The sequence below is a fragment of the Somniosus microcephalus genome, chromosome 2, assembly GCF_052327205.1.
Source record: "Somniosus microcephalus isolate GS21.2 chromosome 2, FLI_Smic_1.0, whole genome shotgun sequence".
NCBI lineage: Eukaryota > Metazoa > Chordata > Chondrichthyes > Squaliformes > Somniosidae > Somniosus > Somniosus microcephalus.
In genome coordinates this window covers 314732438-314746705 of record NC_140988.1, presented here as the reverse complement: position 1 = coordinate 314746705, position 14268 = coordinate 314732438, and the positions used below count along the sequence as shown (strand labels likewise).

Here is a 14268-nt window from a genome sequence, read left to right as displayed (position 1 = left end):
CGTCTTCTCCTGTTTCCATTGCTAATACTGGCTTCATTATCCTGACGGCAGAATCATAGACACACATGTCTGTGGGCTGACGATTATATAGTCAGGTTAAGGAAGCCGGTTTTATCATTGTAAACACAGGCAGCTAACGCATGGACACTTGTTCCCCCATGATCCAAACCAATCCAGCACCGGTATAAAAGTGCCTTAACATTAACTTGCTCTTGAGTTGTCAAACATTACCTATAGCATTCTCATTAAATGAGATTGTCGAAGAGTTGGATCCCAGTGCATTCCTTGCTGTTACAGTCACTGTGTACTTGCTTGTAGAAAACATTTCCAGAAATTTTATGTTGCACCTGTTCTTATGGTTGGTATCCTTAATGGTCTCAATTTCCTTCTCTCCGTGCCTGTGAAAAACAGTTGCAATCTTGTCAGAAAAAATAATCTTGCATAGGCCATAATTATTTTTCTCGGAGAGAGTTTTCAAATAATTTCAATTTTATAAACTTTACTGTGGGATGAAATCATGCTGTGCAATATTCATATGATGCACTAACATGTTTGTTAATATAGCACAACAAAACTTTACCCCATAAAACAAAATCTATTCTTTAAATGTTAGAAGATAGATGGAAATGCAACACACATTCTTTAAGTGCACTGCTCAGTATGGTATTGAGCCATTCAGATCAGTAAAGTTCTAGATCCAAGCAGAAGAAGCTGATGTCAGCTGGGGCAGTAGAATTGGCCTCAACGTTAGTCGCACTAACCTAGATTATATATTCAAGTCCAGGAGTGTGACTATGAACCCTCCACCTTCTGACTTAACAGCACAAGGGCTACCAAGACAGCCAAGCTGATCATACAGATTAATTTTCCGGCGCTTTAGACACTGCAAAGTGCTACAGTACAAAGGGATCTGGGGGTCCTGGTGCATGAAACACAGAAGGTTAGTATGCAGGTACAGCAGGTGATCAGGAAGGCCAATGGAATCTTGGCTTTTATTGCAAGGGGGATGGAGTACAAAAGCAGGGAAGTCTTGCTTCAGTTATACAGGGTACTGATGAGGCCACACCTGGAACACTGCATACAGTTTTGGTTTCCATATTTAAGAAAAGATATACTTGTTCTCGAGGCAGTTCAGAGAAGGTTCACTTGGTTGATTCTGGAGATGAGGGGGTTGACTTATGAGGAAAGGTTGAGTGGGTTGGGCCTCTACTCATTGGAATTCAGAAGAATGAGAGGCGATCTTATCGAAACATATAAGATTGTGAGGGGACTTGATCGGGTGGATGCGGGGAGGATGTTTCCACTGATGGGTGAGACTAGAACTAGGGGGCATAATCTTAGAATAAAGGGCTGCCATTTCAAAACTGAGATGAGGAGAAACTTCTTCACTCAGAGGGTAGTAAATCTATGGAATTTGCTACCTCAGAGAGCTGTGGAAGCTGCAACATTAAATAAATTTAAAACGGAGATAGACAGTTTCCTAGCTGATAAGGGACTTAGGGGTTACGGGGAGCGGGCAGGGAAGTGGATGTGAGTCTAGGTTCGGATCAGCCATGATCCTATTGAATGGTGGAGCAGGCCCGAGGGGCCGTATGGCCTACTCCTGCTCCTACTTCTTATGTTCTTATGCCCAAATGATTCTTCATTGTTTAGAGCTTCTAGGCATGCAACAGAAGAGCTGTGACAAATAGGAGTTTGGTCACAATTCAAACCATAAGCAAGTCAATATCAATATTTTAATACAATAGCAATATACTGTGGATACTGGAAAACTGAAATAACAAAAGAAAATGCTGGAAACACTCAGTAGGTCGGGCAGCATCGAGGAGAAATAGAGTCAAAGTTTTGGCTCGAGGACCCTTCGTCAGAACTGGAAAAGGTTAGAGAAGAGAGATTTTTAAGCAGGTGTAGGGGAGGAAAGAACAAAGGGAATGTCTGTAATAAAAACAGAAAATGCTGGAGAAACTCAGCAGGTCAGGCAGCATCTGTGAAGATAGAAACAGAGTTAATGTTTCAGGTCGATGACCTTTCGTCAGAACTGGAAAAAAGCAGGAAATGGAACAGATTTTTAAGCAAGTGTAGTGGCTGGAAAATGGGGGAGGGGATGAAAGAACAAAAGGGAAGGCCTGTGATAGGATAGAAGGCAGGAGAGGTTAAGAGACATTGAGAGACATTAAGAGATATTCAAGGCAAGAGGAGATGGTAATGGGACAGGTTAAGAAACAAAGGATGGCTCTAGATGAAGTGTAAATTGTGCTGGCAGAATGGAAGTCAGCTGCCAGGTGGGAGAGAACAGAACAGAACAAAAGTGTGGATAAAAAATATATATATGATAGGAGTCGGGGTTATGATCTGAAATTGTTGAACTCTATGGGCTGGATTTTCATTGAGGAGGCGGGTAGGAGGCGGGACTACAACTTTCGGGGTTGTAGTCCCGACTCCATCGAGATGTGGCCAACCCACGCAATTTTCACTTGATTGACCTTGTTGAACCCGCCCAGTGGGCTCAGCAGGCCAATTAAGGGCCACCCGGCAACAGGTGACGTCACAGACAGACATTTAATCTGTCAAGAGGTTTTGACAGATGAAATATCAGCGTTTCACAGCTGTTTGAAGCTGTCAAACACTGACAATCTGTACTCTAAGTTAATTCCTTCCTCTCAGGATGATTTAGAGATCTCTCCAGAACAGAAAGCTGAATGCTGCAGATTTTGACAGATCGCGGCCATTCTGCTTTCTGTGCCGTTGAGATGAGGGATTCCCAAGACCTGAAGGAAGGAAGGCTGTAAAGGTAAGTACATGTAAGTAAAACTTCTTTAAACACTTTACACACACCAAACTTACTTACCTCTGCACTCATGCACCCATCACTTACCTGAACACCGGACATCTTGACTCCTCCAAGCCCTTCATCCCGACGGCCTGCCTCGCTAACTTGGTGTGGTTTGGAGCTGTCGGGAATCCCACATTTCACCAATAAAACTAGAGATTAGGCTAAAAACTGCCTGTTAACTAGCTGTTAAGAGGCAGTTAATTGGCACTAATCCCTTACCTTCCTCCTTTGAAACTGGCATGGAGGCGGGTTGGGGGCGGGATGGGTTCGTGCCCCCCGATTTCAAGATTTTAACCCCCCACACGCCTCCAATCCTGCCTCCACGGCTCAATGAAAATCCTGCTCTATGTTGAGTCCAGAAGGCTGTAAAGTGCCTAATTGAAAGATGAGGTGCTGTTCCTCGAGCTTACGCTGAGCTTCCGTGGAACAATGCAAGAGGCCGAGGACGGTGAGGTCTGAGTGGGAGTGGAGCAGTGAATTAAAGTGGCTGTGAAGGTCTGTGACAGGCTGGAAGGCAGGAGAAATTGACTGACAAAAGGGATGATGGTGCAAGGCATAAAGAGAAGTAATGGGACAAGTTAAGAAACAAAAGATAACTCTGGATGAGGTGTGAATGGTGATGGCAGAATCATCAACAACTACCATGTGAGAAGACAAGGAGGGGGGGAATATAGGGGCCGAGGTTATGGTCTAAAATTGTTGAACTCCAGAAGGTGGTGAAGTGAAAGATAAGCTGCTGTTCCTCGAGCTTACGTTGCGCTTCGTTGGAACAGTGTAAGAGGCCGAGGATGGCGAGATCAGAATTGAAGTGGAGCGGAGAATTAAAGTAACAGGTGACCAGAAGCTCAGGGCCATGCTTGCGGACTGAATGGAGGTGTTCCACAAAGCGGTCACCCAATCTGCATTTGGTCTCCCCAATGTAGAGGAGACTGCATCATGAGCAGCGAATACAGTATACTAAATTGTAAGAAGTACAAGTAAATCGCTGTTTCACCTGGAAGGAGTGTTTGGGGCCCTGGACAGTAGGAGCTATATTTTAATATCTATTTATGCAAGATGGCTATTTTAATGGAACAACAACAACAACGTGCATTTATAGGGTGCCTTTAATATAGTAAAATGTCCCAAGGCGCTTCACAGGAGCGTTACAAAACAAAATTTGACACTGAGCCATATAAGGAGGTATTAGGGCAGATGACCAAAAGCTTGGTCAAAGAGGTAGGTGTTAAGGAGCATCTGGAGGAAAGAGAGGTAGCGAGGTGAAGAGGTTTAGGCAGAGAATTCCAGAGCTTAGGACCTAGGCAGCTGAAGGCATGGCCACCAAGGGTGGAGCAATTAAAATCGGGGATGCTCAAGAGGCCAGAATTAGAGGAGCACAGATATTTCAGAGGGTTGTGAGGCTGTAGGAGATTACAGAGATAGGGAGGGGCGAGGCCATGGACGGATTTGAAAACAAGGATGAGAATTTTAAAATCGAAGGTGTTGCTTAACCAGGAGCCAATATAGGTCAGTGAGCACAGGGTTGATGGGTAAACAGGACTTGGTGCGAGTTAGGACACAAGCAGCTAAGTTTTGGATGACCTCAAGTTTATGGAGGGTAGGATGTGGGAGGCCGGCCAGCAGTGCATTGGAATAGTCAAGTCTAGTGGTAACAAAGGCATGAATGAGGGTTTCAACAGCAGATGAGCTGAGGCAGGGGCGGAGTCGGGTGATGTTCTGGAGGTGGAAATAGGCGGTCTTAGTGATGGCGCAGATATGTGGTCCGAAGCTCACCTTGTGGTCAAATATAACACCAAGGTTGCGAACAGTCTGGTTCAGCCTCAGACAGTTGCCAGGGAGAGGGATGGAGTCAATGACTAGGGAAAGGAGTTTGTGGCTTCGGTCTTCCCAATATTTAGTTGGAAGAAATTTCTACTCATCCAGTTCTGGATGTCGGACAAGCTGTCTAACTATTTAGATACAATGGAGGGGTCGAGAGAGGTGGTGGCATTGTTGAATTAGGTACAATCCACATCATTTATACATGACTGGAAATGGCCATATACCTTTGAACCTCACCATCAGTGACAGCTATATTTGCTTGTGTAAATACTCTTTGGATTTCCTTTGTCCTGGGAATAGATGAAAGACGTGAACTCAAATAACCAGATTATGACAGTGGGGAAGGGTGTCTCTGAGGCAGAGGGTTGATTGACAGCTCTATGCCCAGACAGAAACATTGCTTGGGCGACTTTCTTGCCTCACCAGTTCTTCTTGTAATACTGTACTGCATTTTATGTGGAGATAGTCTTGAGGAAATTCATGGGCCATTCCAAATTCCCACACATAAAAGTTAAATGCTGTTGCTAGTCCATGTTTAGCAGAGTTAACAAAATGATGCATATTCTGATATTTTTGTACCTAAGGAAGGAATGTGTATTAAAAGTTCTTTAAAATAGTGCAAGTTTCTGTATTATCTTGTTCTATAGCTTCTCTGTTACTTTTAATAAACCTATGCTGCAATTAACAGCCTAAAAAGATAACAGGTCTACCTTTAGGCCATGTGCAAGTTCAAAAGAATTTGCAGCAAAAGGGGGAAATGGTTGCAGGGAAAGAAGGCTCCAGTCCACACCAATGTGTTGCTCAGCATCTTGGAGAGCAAGCCAAACTAATGGCAGCACATCTCTTTGCCAAAGCCTTGTAACAAGGACCTGGATTAAACAATTGGTGGAAAGAAAAGCAGGTATGTATTATTGGACTTGGACAGCTAGAACATCAAGGCAGTTGACACATTGCAAGCTGTCCTGTGTAGGTTCTTCTTTCATGGTAAAGCCAGTTGTCCACTACATAGCTGATACCTGAGTTTCAGAACAACATAAGAAATAGGAGCAGAAGCAGGCCATTCGGCCCCCTCGAGCCTGCTCCGCCATTTAATGAGATCATGGCTGATCTGATTTTGGCCTCAACTCCACTTTCCTGCCTGGTCCCCATAACCCTTGACTCCACTGTTGCTCAAAAATCTGTCTATCTCAGCCTTGAATATATTCAATGACTCAGCTTCCACAGCTCTCTGGGGTAAAGAATTGCAAAGATTTACGACCCTCTGAGAGAAGAAATTCCTCCTCATCTCCGTCTTAAATGGGTGACCCCTTATCCTGAAACTATGCCCCCTAGTTCTAGATTCCCTGACAAGGGGAAACATCTTCTCTGCATCTACCCTGTCCAACCCCCTCAGAATATTATATGTTTCAATAAGATCACCCCTCATTCTTCTAAACGCCAATGAGTATAGGCCCAACCTGCTCAACCTTTCCTCATAAGACAACCCTTCCATCCCAGGAATCAACCTAGTGAACCTTCTCTGAACTGCCTCCAATGCAAATATATCCCTCCTTTAAATAAGGAGACCAAAACTGTACGCAGTACTCCAGGTGTGGTCTCACCAGTGCCCTATACAGTTGTAGCAAGGCTTCCCTACTTTTATACTTCATCCCCCTTGAAATAAAGGCCAACATTCCATTTGCCTTTCTAATTACTTGCTGCACCTGCATGTTAGCTTTTTGTGTTTCATGTACAAGGACACACAAATTCCTCTGTACCGTCACATTCTGTAGTCTTTCTCCATTTAAATAATATTTTTCTTTTCTATTCTTCCTACCAAAGTGGATAACTTCACATTTTCCCACATTATACACGATCTGCCAAATTCTTGCCCATTCGCTTAACCTTTCTATATCCCTTTGCAGACTCTTTATGAGGGATGGCAGGTGTTACATAGAAATGTGAACATATGCTCACATGTCCAGGATCCTGTTGCTCCTAAAGCTGTTGAGCCACTGAATGACGGAGTATGGTGTGTGTCCATGCTGTGTTCAAGAGGATGATGAGTTGTACCACTCACCATACCTCTTGTGTATCAGCCTAGTGAGGGCTCAAAAATGTGCTTGTCAGTTGTTTAAAGACCAAAGATTAACTATCTAACCTGGAGGGGCGGAAGGGGGCAAACATTGTCTTCAAGTTGGTGCTAATGTCTGGCAATAGGACACTAGAACCGAGTTGACCCTCCAGGTCAGATTTGGTCATCGAATACCTGAACCAGGCAGGCAGTACTCCAGGGGACTGTTGATAACTGTCAGGGAGCCTGGCTTGTTCATAGAACCTGAATGGATAAACCTGCCATTGGGAGCTGGGATTCTTTCCACACAGCTCCCGATATCTCTACAAGCCAATGCCCAAACGGGAAGTGTGATCCCAGCTGGAGATGCTTAACTGTGCTCTAGTAGGTGTGTAGTTTCAGCTAGTTAAGCTGTAGCAGCATCCTTTTGCACAACTAGGGAGTACTTAATTGTTGGTTCTTGTAAAAGCAAACCTAAGTTCTCTAAGTACAAGGCATTCCATACCAGGCAAATAGAAATGCCGCTTTTGTGCATTTATCAGTAGTTTGGTTTGAAAGCACTTGCACATGAAAAGGAGTTTCCATGGAGTCAGTCATGCAGCTGTCCAAATAAATAATAATTAAACAATCCCATTGCAAAGATTTTCTATTTTTATTTTAAATTTCCAGCATGCAATTTTGTCTTCTTATCTATATCTGGTGTATATCATTGAATCACAAATATAGTTTTTTTTTAATTGTTGTTAAGACTCCTTCAGCTCTCAAAAACATTAGAAATAAAAAAGAAAGCTAAGAGCCGCAGATACATTTAGCTTTCTGTGGTCTCTTTTAAATGCAATATGGATATCAGTATTACTAAAGAATGACCTTGATACAGTAATTTGCATTGAAATGCATTTAGATTCTTGGCACCAGATTGGCTTCAAATGGAAATTAACATTTTATATGTATAATTCAAACTCAGGAACCCACAGGCTAATGATCATCGAGCAGACAGCACACTCATGTCCCGTCAGACAGCGGTTGTGCTACATATGGGGATACTGGGCTGCATTACTTTCCATTAGCATGGGAGCTGACAGCATCATTAAGCAGAGTTACATTTGAGAAATATTAATGAAGTAAAGCCTGTAAGTGCCGGCGAGGCAGGAAGGTGATTATCACTGTGGCAAAGGAACCGCAAAAATATTAACCTTTTAGGTACCACATACTTTAGCATATACAGATTAAGAAAAAAAACATTTGGCAGAAACCTTTACCAACACAAACCATTTCTTGGAGTTTAAGAGCTCTCTACCCCAAAGTGTGCTTTTACGTCCAGTTTTTGCGAGGCCCTGTTGGCGGTGTGGCAGCCTTTGTAGACAATGGGAGCTACTAGCATGTGTGGCTTCATTTTAATATTTAAATTGTACTAAAAAGAGTCCCTCACTGACTTTCATGTTGTTGGGAGAGTATCAAAAGGAACCGTGTCTCTGCTGTGCCATTGTGAAAAAAGAATCAATTTTTCTGCCATCACCACAACTTCCTCTTTTGTGGGGATAAAAACACTTCTCAAAACTAGCGCAATTGGGGAGTAATTTGTGCCCAGACCGGCTGTTGAAGTCAAAGCAGAAACTCACCTGCTTAAATATTAGTCATACTATAAATATCATTCGGCTTTTGAAATGGGAACAAACAGCCTATCCATGCTCAAAAGTTTTGTAACAAATTTTTGTTTTCATGGAACCGATCCATAAGAGATTCAAGGTTTCATAAGAACACAAGAAAGCATGTAATGAGAAAAAGGCCATTCAGCCCTTTAAGTTCCTTCATTTCAATACAGGATACAATTTCCCTGTGATGGATACTGCCCAGCCCACTTAATCTCCCAAGAGGTTCTCCTAAATATTCTTAAACCCCCACAGTATTCATCTATCCTCCGCTAGACAACTTTCTCCCCACCACTTCCGCAGCATTGTGTACCATGAAGTATTTAATCATCTCAGCCTGTGCCTATACCTTCAATCCAGTTCCTAACCAGATCTTTATATCAGCTCCTTTTTGAAGGGGTTAATCAACTTAGCCTAATGTAACAAAGTTAAAAAAAAAGTAATATTTTACTAACAATATAACAGAAGTAAACAAAGCGGTTAAGCCAGAACAGACCTTACAGAGATGTCAAATTCTGTTGGGATGTGAGTCGGGCTTGACAGCTGCCATGCGCAGTAAAACGTCTCTGGGTAGGCATTTGATCTGCATAGCACATTTGGCGCCACTGGAGGGTCTAGTTTGAAAAAAGAAAGAATAATTACAAAGTGAGTGCAAGTTTTAGCTAGTATTGGCACAGTTCATTAAAAATCTTCCTTCAGAAGTTCAAAATATTCCTCTTATTTTCAAATTAAGATTCAGGCTTACATAACAAGGTTTTTCTAGTGTATGGGTATTACTACACAGTAGGAAAAAATTGCATTTAGGTAACGCAAGTTAATGTCTTGCTAATATACTTGTTTGATAATCTTAATTCATCACCTTAAATTGCTCCAATTATCATCATACCAGTGACTTAACTGATCTTTACGCTGGAACACTTCACCTGAAAAGTGGTGGAGGCTGATTTCATAAATAATTTTAAAAGGGAGTTGGACAGGTACTTGAGGATGAGGAACTTACAGGGTTACGGACAAAAAGCGGGGATGTGGGACTAATCACGACTGCTCTTTCAAAGAGCCAGCACAGAGACGATGGGCCAAATGGCCTCTGTAAAGTCTGTGGGTTGTTTAGTTAATTAATACACAGACTACCAGAGTAACTTAAAACAGGACTTTACTATTCGAAGGTCAGGGCGAATCTGCCAAATACATCCCGACACAGCACTCATATACCGGTGTGGTCGCCGTCGGTATTACAGTATACAGAAGCCAACAAAGTAGTGCCACACCTAAAATAGTTCTCTTAAAGGTGAACGGTTACATACAATGGTTTTCTTAAAGGTAGACGGATACATACACTGCAATCCTCCCTTTTTAGCTTACAACATACTTAGTCCCCCATTAAACATAACATATATTCAACTTCATGTAAAACAATTCACAGGTATAATCTATGCGGGAAACAGTTTACAGATTCAGTCTCTGCGGGAACAGTTCACAGATTCAGTCTCTGGTCTTGACTCGGTCCAAACAACATCTCTGTGGTGTAGCCGGTTCACATTGCTAGCGTGACTCATCCAATAGCCTTTCCCTTGACTTAACAGCTTGAACTTCCGTCCTGCTGAACCAGCAGTGCTGACTTTTACAAACAGCTGGACTGCCTTGGTAATTTTTCCTACTTGCCAACTGATTTGGCTCCCTTCGTAGGGCCCACGTACATGATCTGGTAGAAGTGATAATGATTTAGATGGTTATCACCTTCTGCTTCGTCTTTTTCTTTTCTGCTTCTTGGAGACTCTCGGGGCTCCCTTATCATCTGCCAGCTGTAGCGCCACCATCTCCCTATGTTCCTTAGACTTTAAGTGCTTCATCCTGATTTCTGCACTTTGGGAGTTTTCATCACAAGCTGGGCAGACCAAGTCCTCGTAATATTCCGTGTCACTCAACCGGTCATGGTAATATTTGGTGTCGTCCTGAACTAGTCTAGCGAGAGGGCCTGCTACTTCTTCCTTACCCAACTGGACGTTAGCCGACTGTTGTTCCCTCCCTAGACATATTTCCTGAAGAGACTTTTTCATGCGTTCATATTCATCCCGCTCTTCCTGGGTTTCCTGCAAATCCTTCACTAATGACCTCATTTGTGATTTCAACACTTCCCCTTCCATCGGGGATTGATTGATCAGGCTATTCAATCCTTCTACTGGAGCAGCTGTTTCAACATTCTGTTGTTCACATAGATGTGATTCAGCGTACTTTTGGCATCCCAGTAAAATCTGTGTTGCAACCTCAGCTATTTCCATAACTTTTGAGAGCTCCGAACTCCTTCCCTTTGAAGATTGAAGCTTGTGTTCAGATTGTTCCCATTGCAGAGTCTTGTCCCTCAGCATATGAAGGAGTTGGCTGACCGTTAACTCTTCCACGGGAACACTGTGGATCAGAGTCTTCTCCATTTCATCCACCTTTTCCTCCAATGCTTTCACCTTCTTTTCCTCTTGTACTTTGGCTTTCAGTGCTCGGAGAAGTTGCGCCTTGATGCTCTCTAGCTCATGTTCAGGGGCCATTCTTACAGTCTCTGTGTTTCTTACAGTTTCCTTTTCTTCCACTGAAAGAATTCCCAGTTGAATCTGTTCTTCAAGTTGTTGAACCTCGGTCATTGCCGCCTCATATTTGTCTTGGGTTTCCTTCAATATTTTTATGAGTTCTTGGACATCTTGTCTTTCATGTTCTGCCATGTCTTTCACCTCTAATTTCTCATCTATGGATGGAACTTCTACCGATGAGTCTGTCTTGGCCTTGAGCTCATCAAGAATTTCCTGCAGCCTTTGGACTTCTTGCTCATGTTCAACCTTTAGTTGCTCATATGCTTCTACTGAAACTAGCTTTTCGGAGGTTGCCGAGTTAATCCCCTCCAGGATTGTAGCCTGGGCCTGTTCATACTGTTCCTTCAACTTCTCAAACTCTGCTTGTAAGGAGTCGTAGAGAAGAACGGGAATAAAATCCTGGCTTCCTGAAGATTCCTCTTCATTTGCTCCTTCCTGCAAATATTCTAACTCCTGAACAGCATAAGGGAGATGTGATCGGTAATTGGTCACAATGGCTCTATGGTCGCTCTCTGCTTGAGCTAGCTGCTTCTGTTGTCTTTCCAGATTCTCCCATTCGGTGTCATAGAACTTTTTCATTGTTTTCATCTCTTGTTCGAGACGGTAACTCACTTGTTCTACTTGCTGTCGTAATTTGAAATAAAGTTGAGTCCGAGCTCGGTGTTCGTCAGTCATGGATATGTCCGTAAACTGAACAGACTCCGAATTCTCTGTCAAACTATCTTGTCGTTGTTCGGTGGAGTTCTGTTCTGAAACTTTGTTCTTCTCTGGAGCATAAGCCTTTATGCATGCCTTCGTTCTTCCAACCTTAGTCGGCAAGTCCATTTTAGCCTTGTCTTTCATATTTGAGTTGGTCTTATCGTCATCCGTTTCAGAATCTGAGCTGATTGTCTGCACCGAGTCCTCACTCGTTATGGCTTTTAGATAGTGCCATTCCATGTCTATTTTCTTGATCCACTCCCGTCCCAGAAGTGGTGGTCCTCCCTCAGGTAGTACGTATAAGTTCATTCTTGGGTGTTCTTTACCCCCATCTCTCACCTTGACTCTTATCTTCCCCATGGGGTATACTTTATGCCCCGTGTATGTCTGCAATACGAACTTGGTATCTCTTAAGGGTATATGTGAGGATAGCCGGTGGTAATCCCTTCGATTTATGACTGATAGAGCTGATCCAGTGTCCAACTCCATTTTCACTTGGACTCCAGCTATTTTTAGCATGACCCAGATAGTTTGTAGGTCAGCTTCCTTACTCACATTGTGAATTCTCAGACTGCCCAGCTCCTGGCCGTTTGGGTCTGAGTCCGAATTCTGTTCGTCTGAACCCTTCTCAGCCACCTTGTGTACCTTGTTGTACTTTTCCTGTGATGGCTTCCTTTGGTTGTTGGTCTTCTTCCCTGACCGGCATACCTTAGCTATGTGACCCAGTTTGCCACATTTCCTACATTCCTGGTTCTTAAACCAGCATTGGTTCTGGTCGTGTGTTGTCTTCCCACAACGATAGCATTTTGTTGTACTCGAGGTAATTTGATCCACACTGAGTGCCGCTGCCTTTAGCTGCATTTCCGCAGTTCCCTTCGCTGCGGCTTCGTGCGATGCTGCAATAAGGACAGCCCTGTCAAGTGTAAGGTCGTTCTCTTCGAGTAGTCGCTTTTGCGTTCCTTCCTTTGACAACCCGCACACGAACTTGTCTCGCAATGCCTCTGTCAGATTCCCTCCAAACTGGCAGTGTTTCGCTAGTCTACGCAGTTCGACCAAGTATTCTGCGTTGCTTTCGTCTTTCCTTTGCGTTCTCGCATAGAATTTGAATCGTTCCGCCAACATCAACGGTGTGGGGTTCAAGTGATCCTTCAGAACAGTCACAATATCATCGAAAGTCTGATCCGCCGGTTTAGCTGGTGCTAGTAGATGCTTCAAGAGCCCGTATGTCTTCGCGCCCATCGAGTTTAGCAAGGTTATAGCTTTGTCATCTTCTTCTATTTTATTGGCCTCACCATAGATCTCAATGCGTTCCACATACGTGGCCCAGTCTTCTACCTCGGAATTAAAATCGTTGATGTTACCACGCTTAGGCATCTTCCTCTCTTCCTGATAACACCACGGATTATTTCTTTAAATTTTCTTTTTTTTTCAAGATGGCGGTTCCCACGAAAATGGCGGTTTCCCGCGCTTATCTTCTCTCCCCGCCCACTTCAATGGCGGTTCCCCGCTTCTGTCTTCTTCTCCGCCTAATGGCGGCTTCCCGCGTTTCTTCCCCTGGCGGGAGGGGTACACTTTCCCCACGGGCGACGGCCGCTGGCTTTCAGGTTCACAGCCTGCGCGTCGGCTTCAGTGCTTTCCCTTTTCACGGCAGGGCAACCGGCGCTGGGTACACCCCGTTGACGGCGAACAGTTTCAGCCGCTGGGCTGGCTCTCACTCAGTTCCCCTTGCTCGGGCTCTGTCTCTCTCCCGCTCGCTCGGCTCTACCGGCGCTGGGTACACCCCGTTGACGGCGAACAGTTTCAGCCGCTGGACTGGCTCTCGCTCAGTTCCCCTTGCTCGGGCTCTGTCTCTCTCCCGCTCGCTCGGCTCCCAATCGCGCCTCCCAGCCCTCTCGCAGTCCGGTGCTTCCCTCCCCGGCTGCGGCTGAGTTTTTATATCTTCCCGCGCCTACGCTCCCGGTCGCAGCGCTTCGTGGCTTCGGTCGCTGCCCGGCCTTTTTCGCCGGTCGCGGCCTAGCTGTCTCACGACGCCGTTGCGTCCCCAGCCTGTCTGTACCGCGGCTTCCTTGCTCCACGCTGCCCCAGTCTCAGTGCCTCTGGGCCCGACTTCTGTCCGGCTCCTTTCCCCCTCGACCGTGGTCGAGTGCACCGCCCTTATCCTCCGGTTATTCTTTTTACTTTCCCTTACTCACAGTCACCGTGGCCGCCTTGCTTCTCGTGCTGATCGGCTCACTCCTCACCGTGGCAGAAGGGACAGTCAGTGCCTGTTGCTGATGGAAGTCTTTGTCTCTAACTTCTTCTTCCTTTCTAGTTCTGCAGCCTCGAGTTTTCTCCCAGCAGAACGACGAGGGCGGTTGCCTCTTCTCGACGCTCGTTAACTGCTTCGGAAGTATTGTTGCCGCAGGGTACGATCGGACTCGTCGCCACTGTAAAGTCTGTGGGTTGTTTAGTTAATTAATACACAGACTACCAGAGTAACTTAAAACAGGACTTTACTATTCGAAGGTCAGGGCGAATCTGCCAAATACATCCCGACACAGCACTCATATACCGGTGTGGTCACCGTCGGTATTACAGTATACAGAAGCCAACAAAGTAGTGCCACACCTAAAATAGTTCTCTTAAAGGTGAACG

The 14268-nt window shown here is 44.6% G+C and overlaps 1 protein-coding gene across 2 annotated transcripts in view; it reads right to left on the bottom strand.

Moving 5' to 3' along the window:
• Positions 1 to 14268, bottom strand: part of cntfr (ciliary neurotrophic factor receptor) — a 346559-nt gene that overhangs the window by 91152 nt on the left and 241139 nt on the right. For both annotated transcript variants that reach the window (XM_085974105.1, XM_085974111.1), the window contains 2 exons: positions 8853 to 8970; positions 232 to 398 (listed from right to left, as the gene is read on the bottom strand). In XM_085974105.1, coding sequence (XP_085830231.1) covers positions 232 to 398; positions 8853 to 8970 — 285 coding nt within the window. The remainder of the gene's footprint in view (positions 1 to 231; positions 399 to 8852; positions 8971 to 14268) is intronic.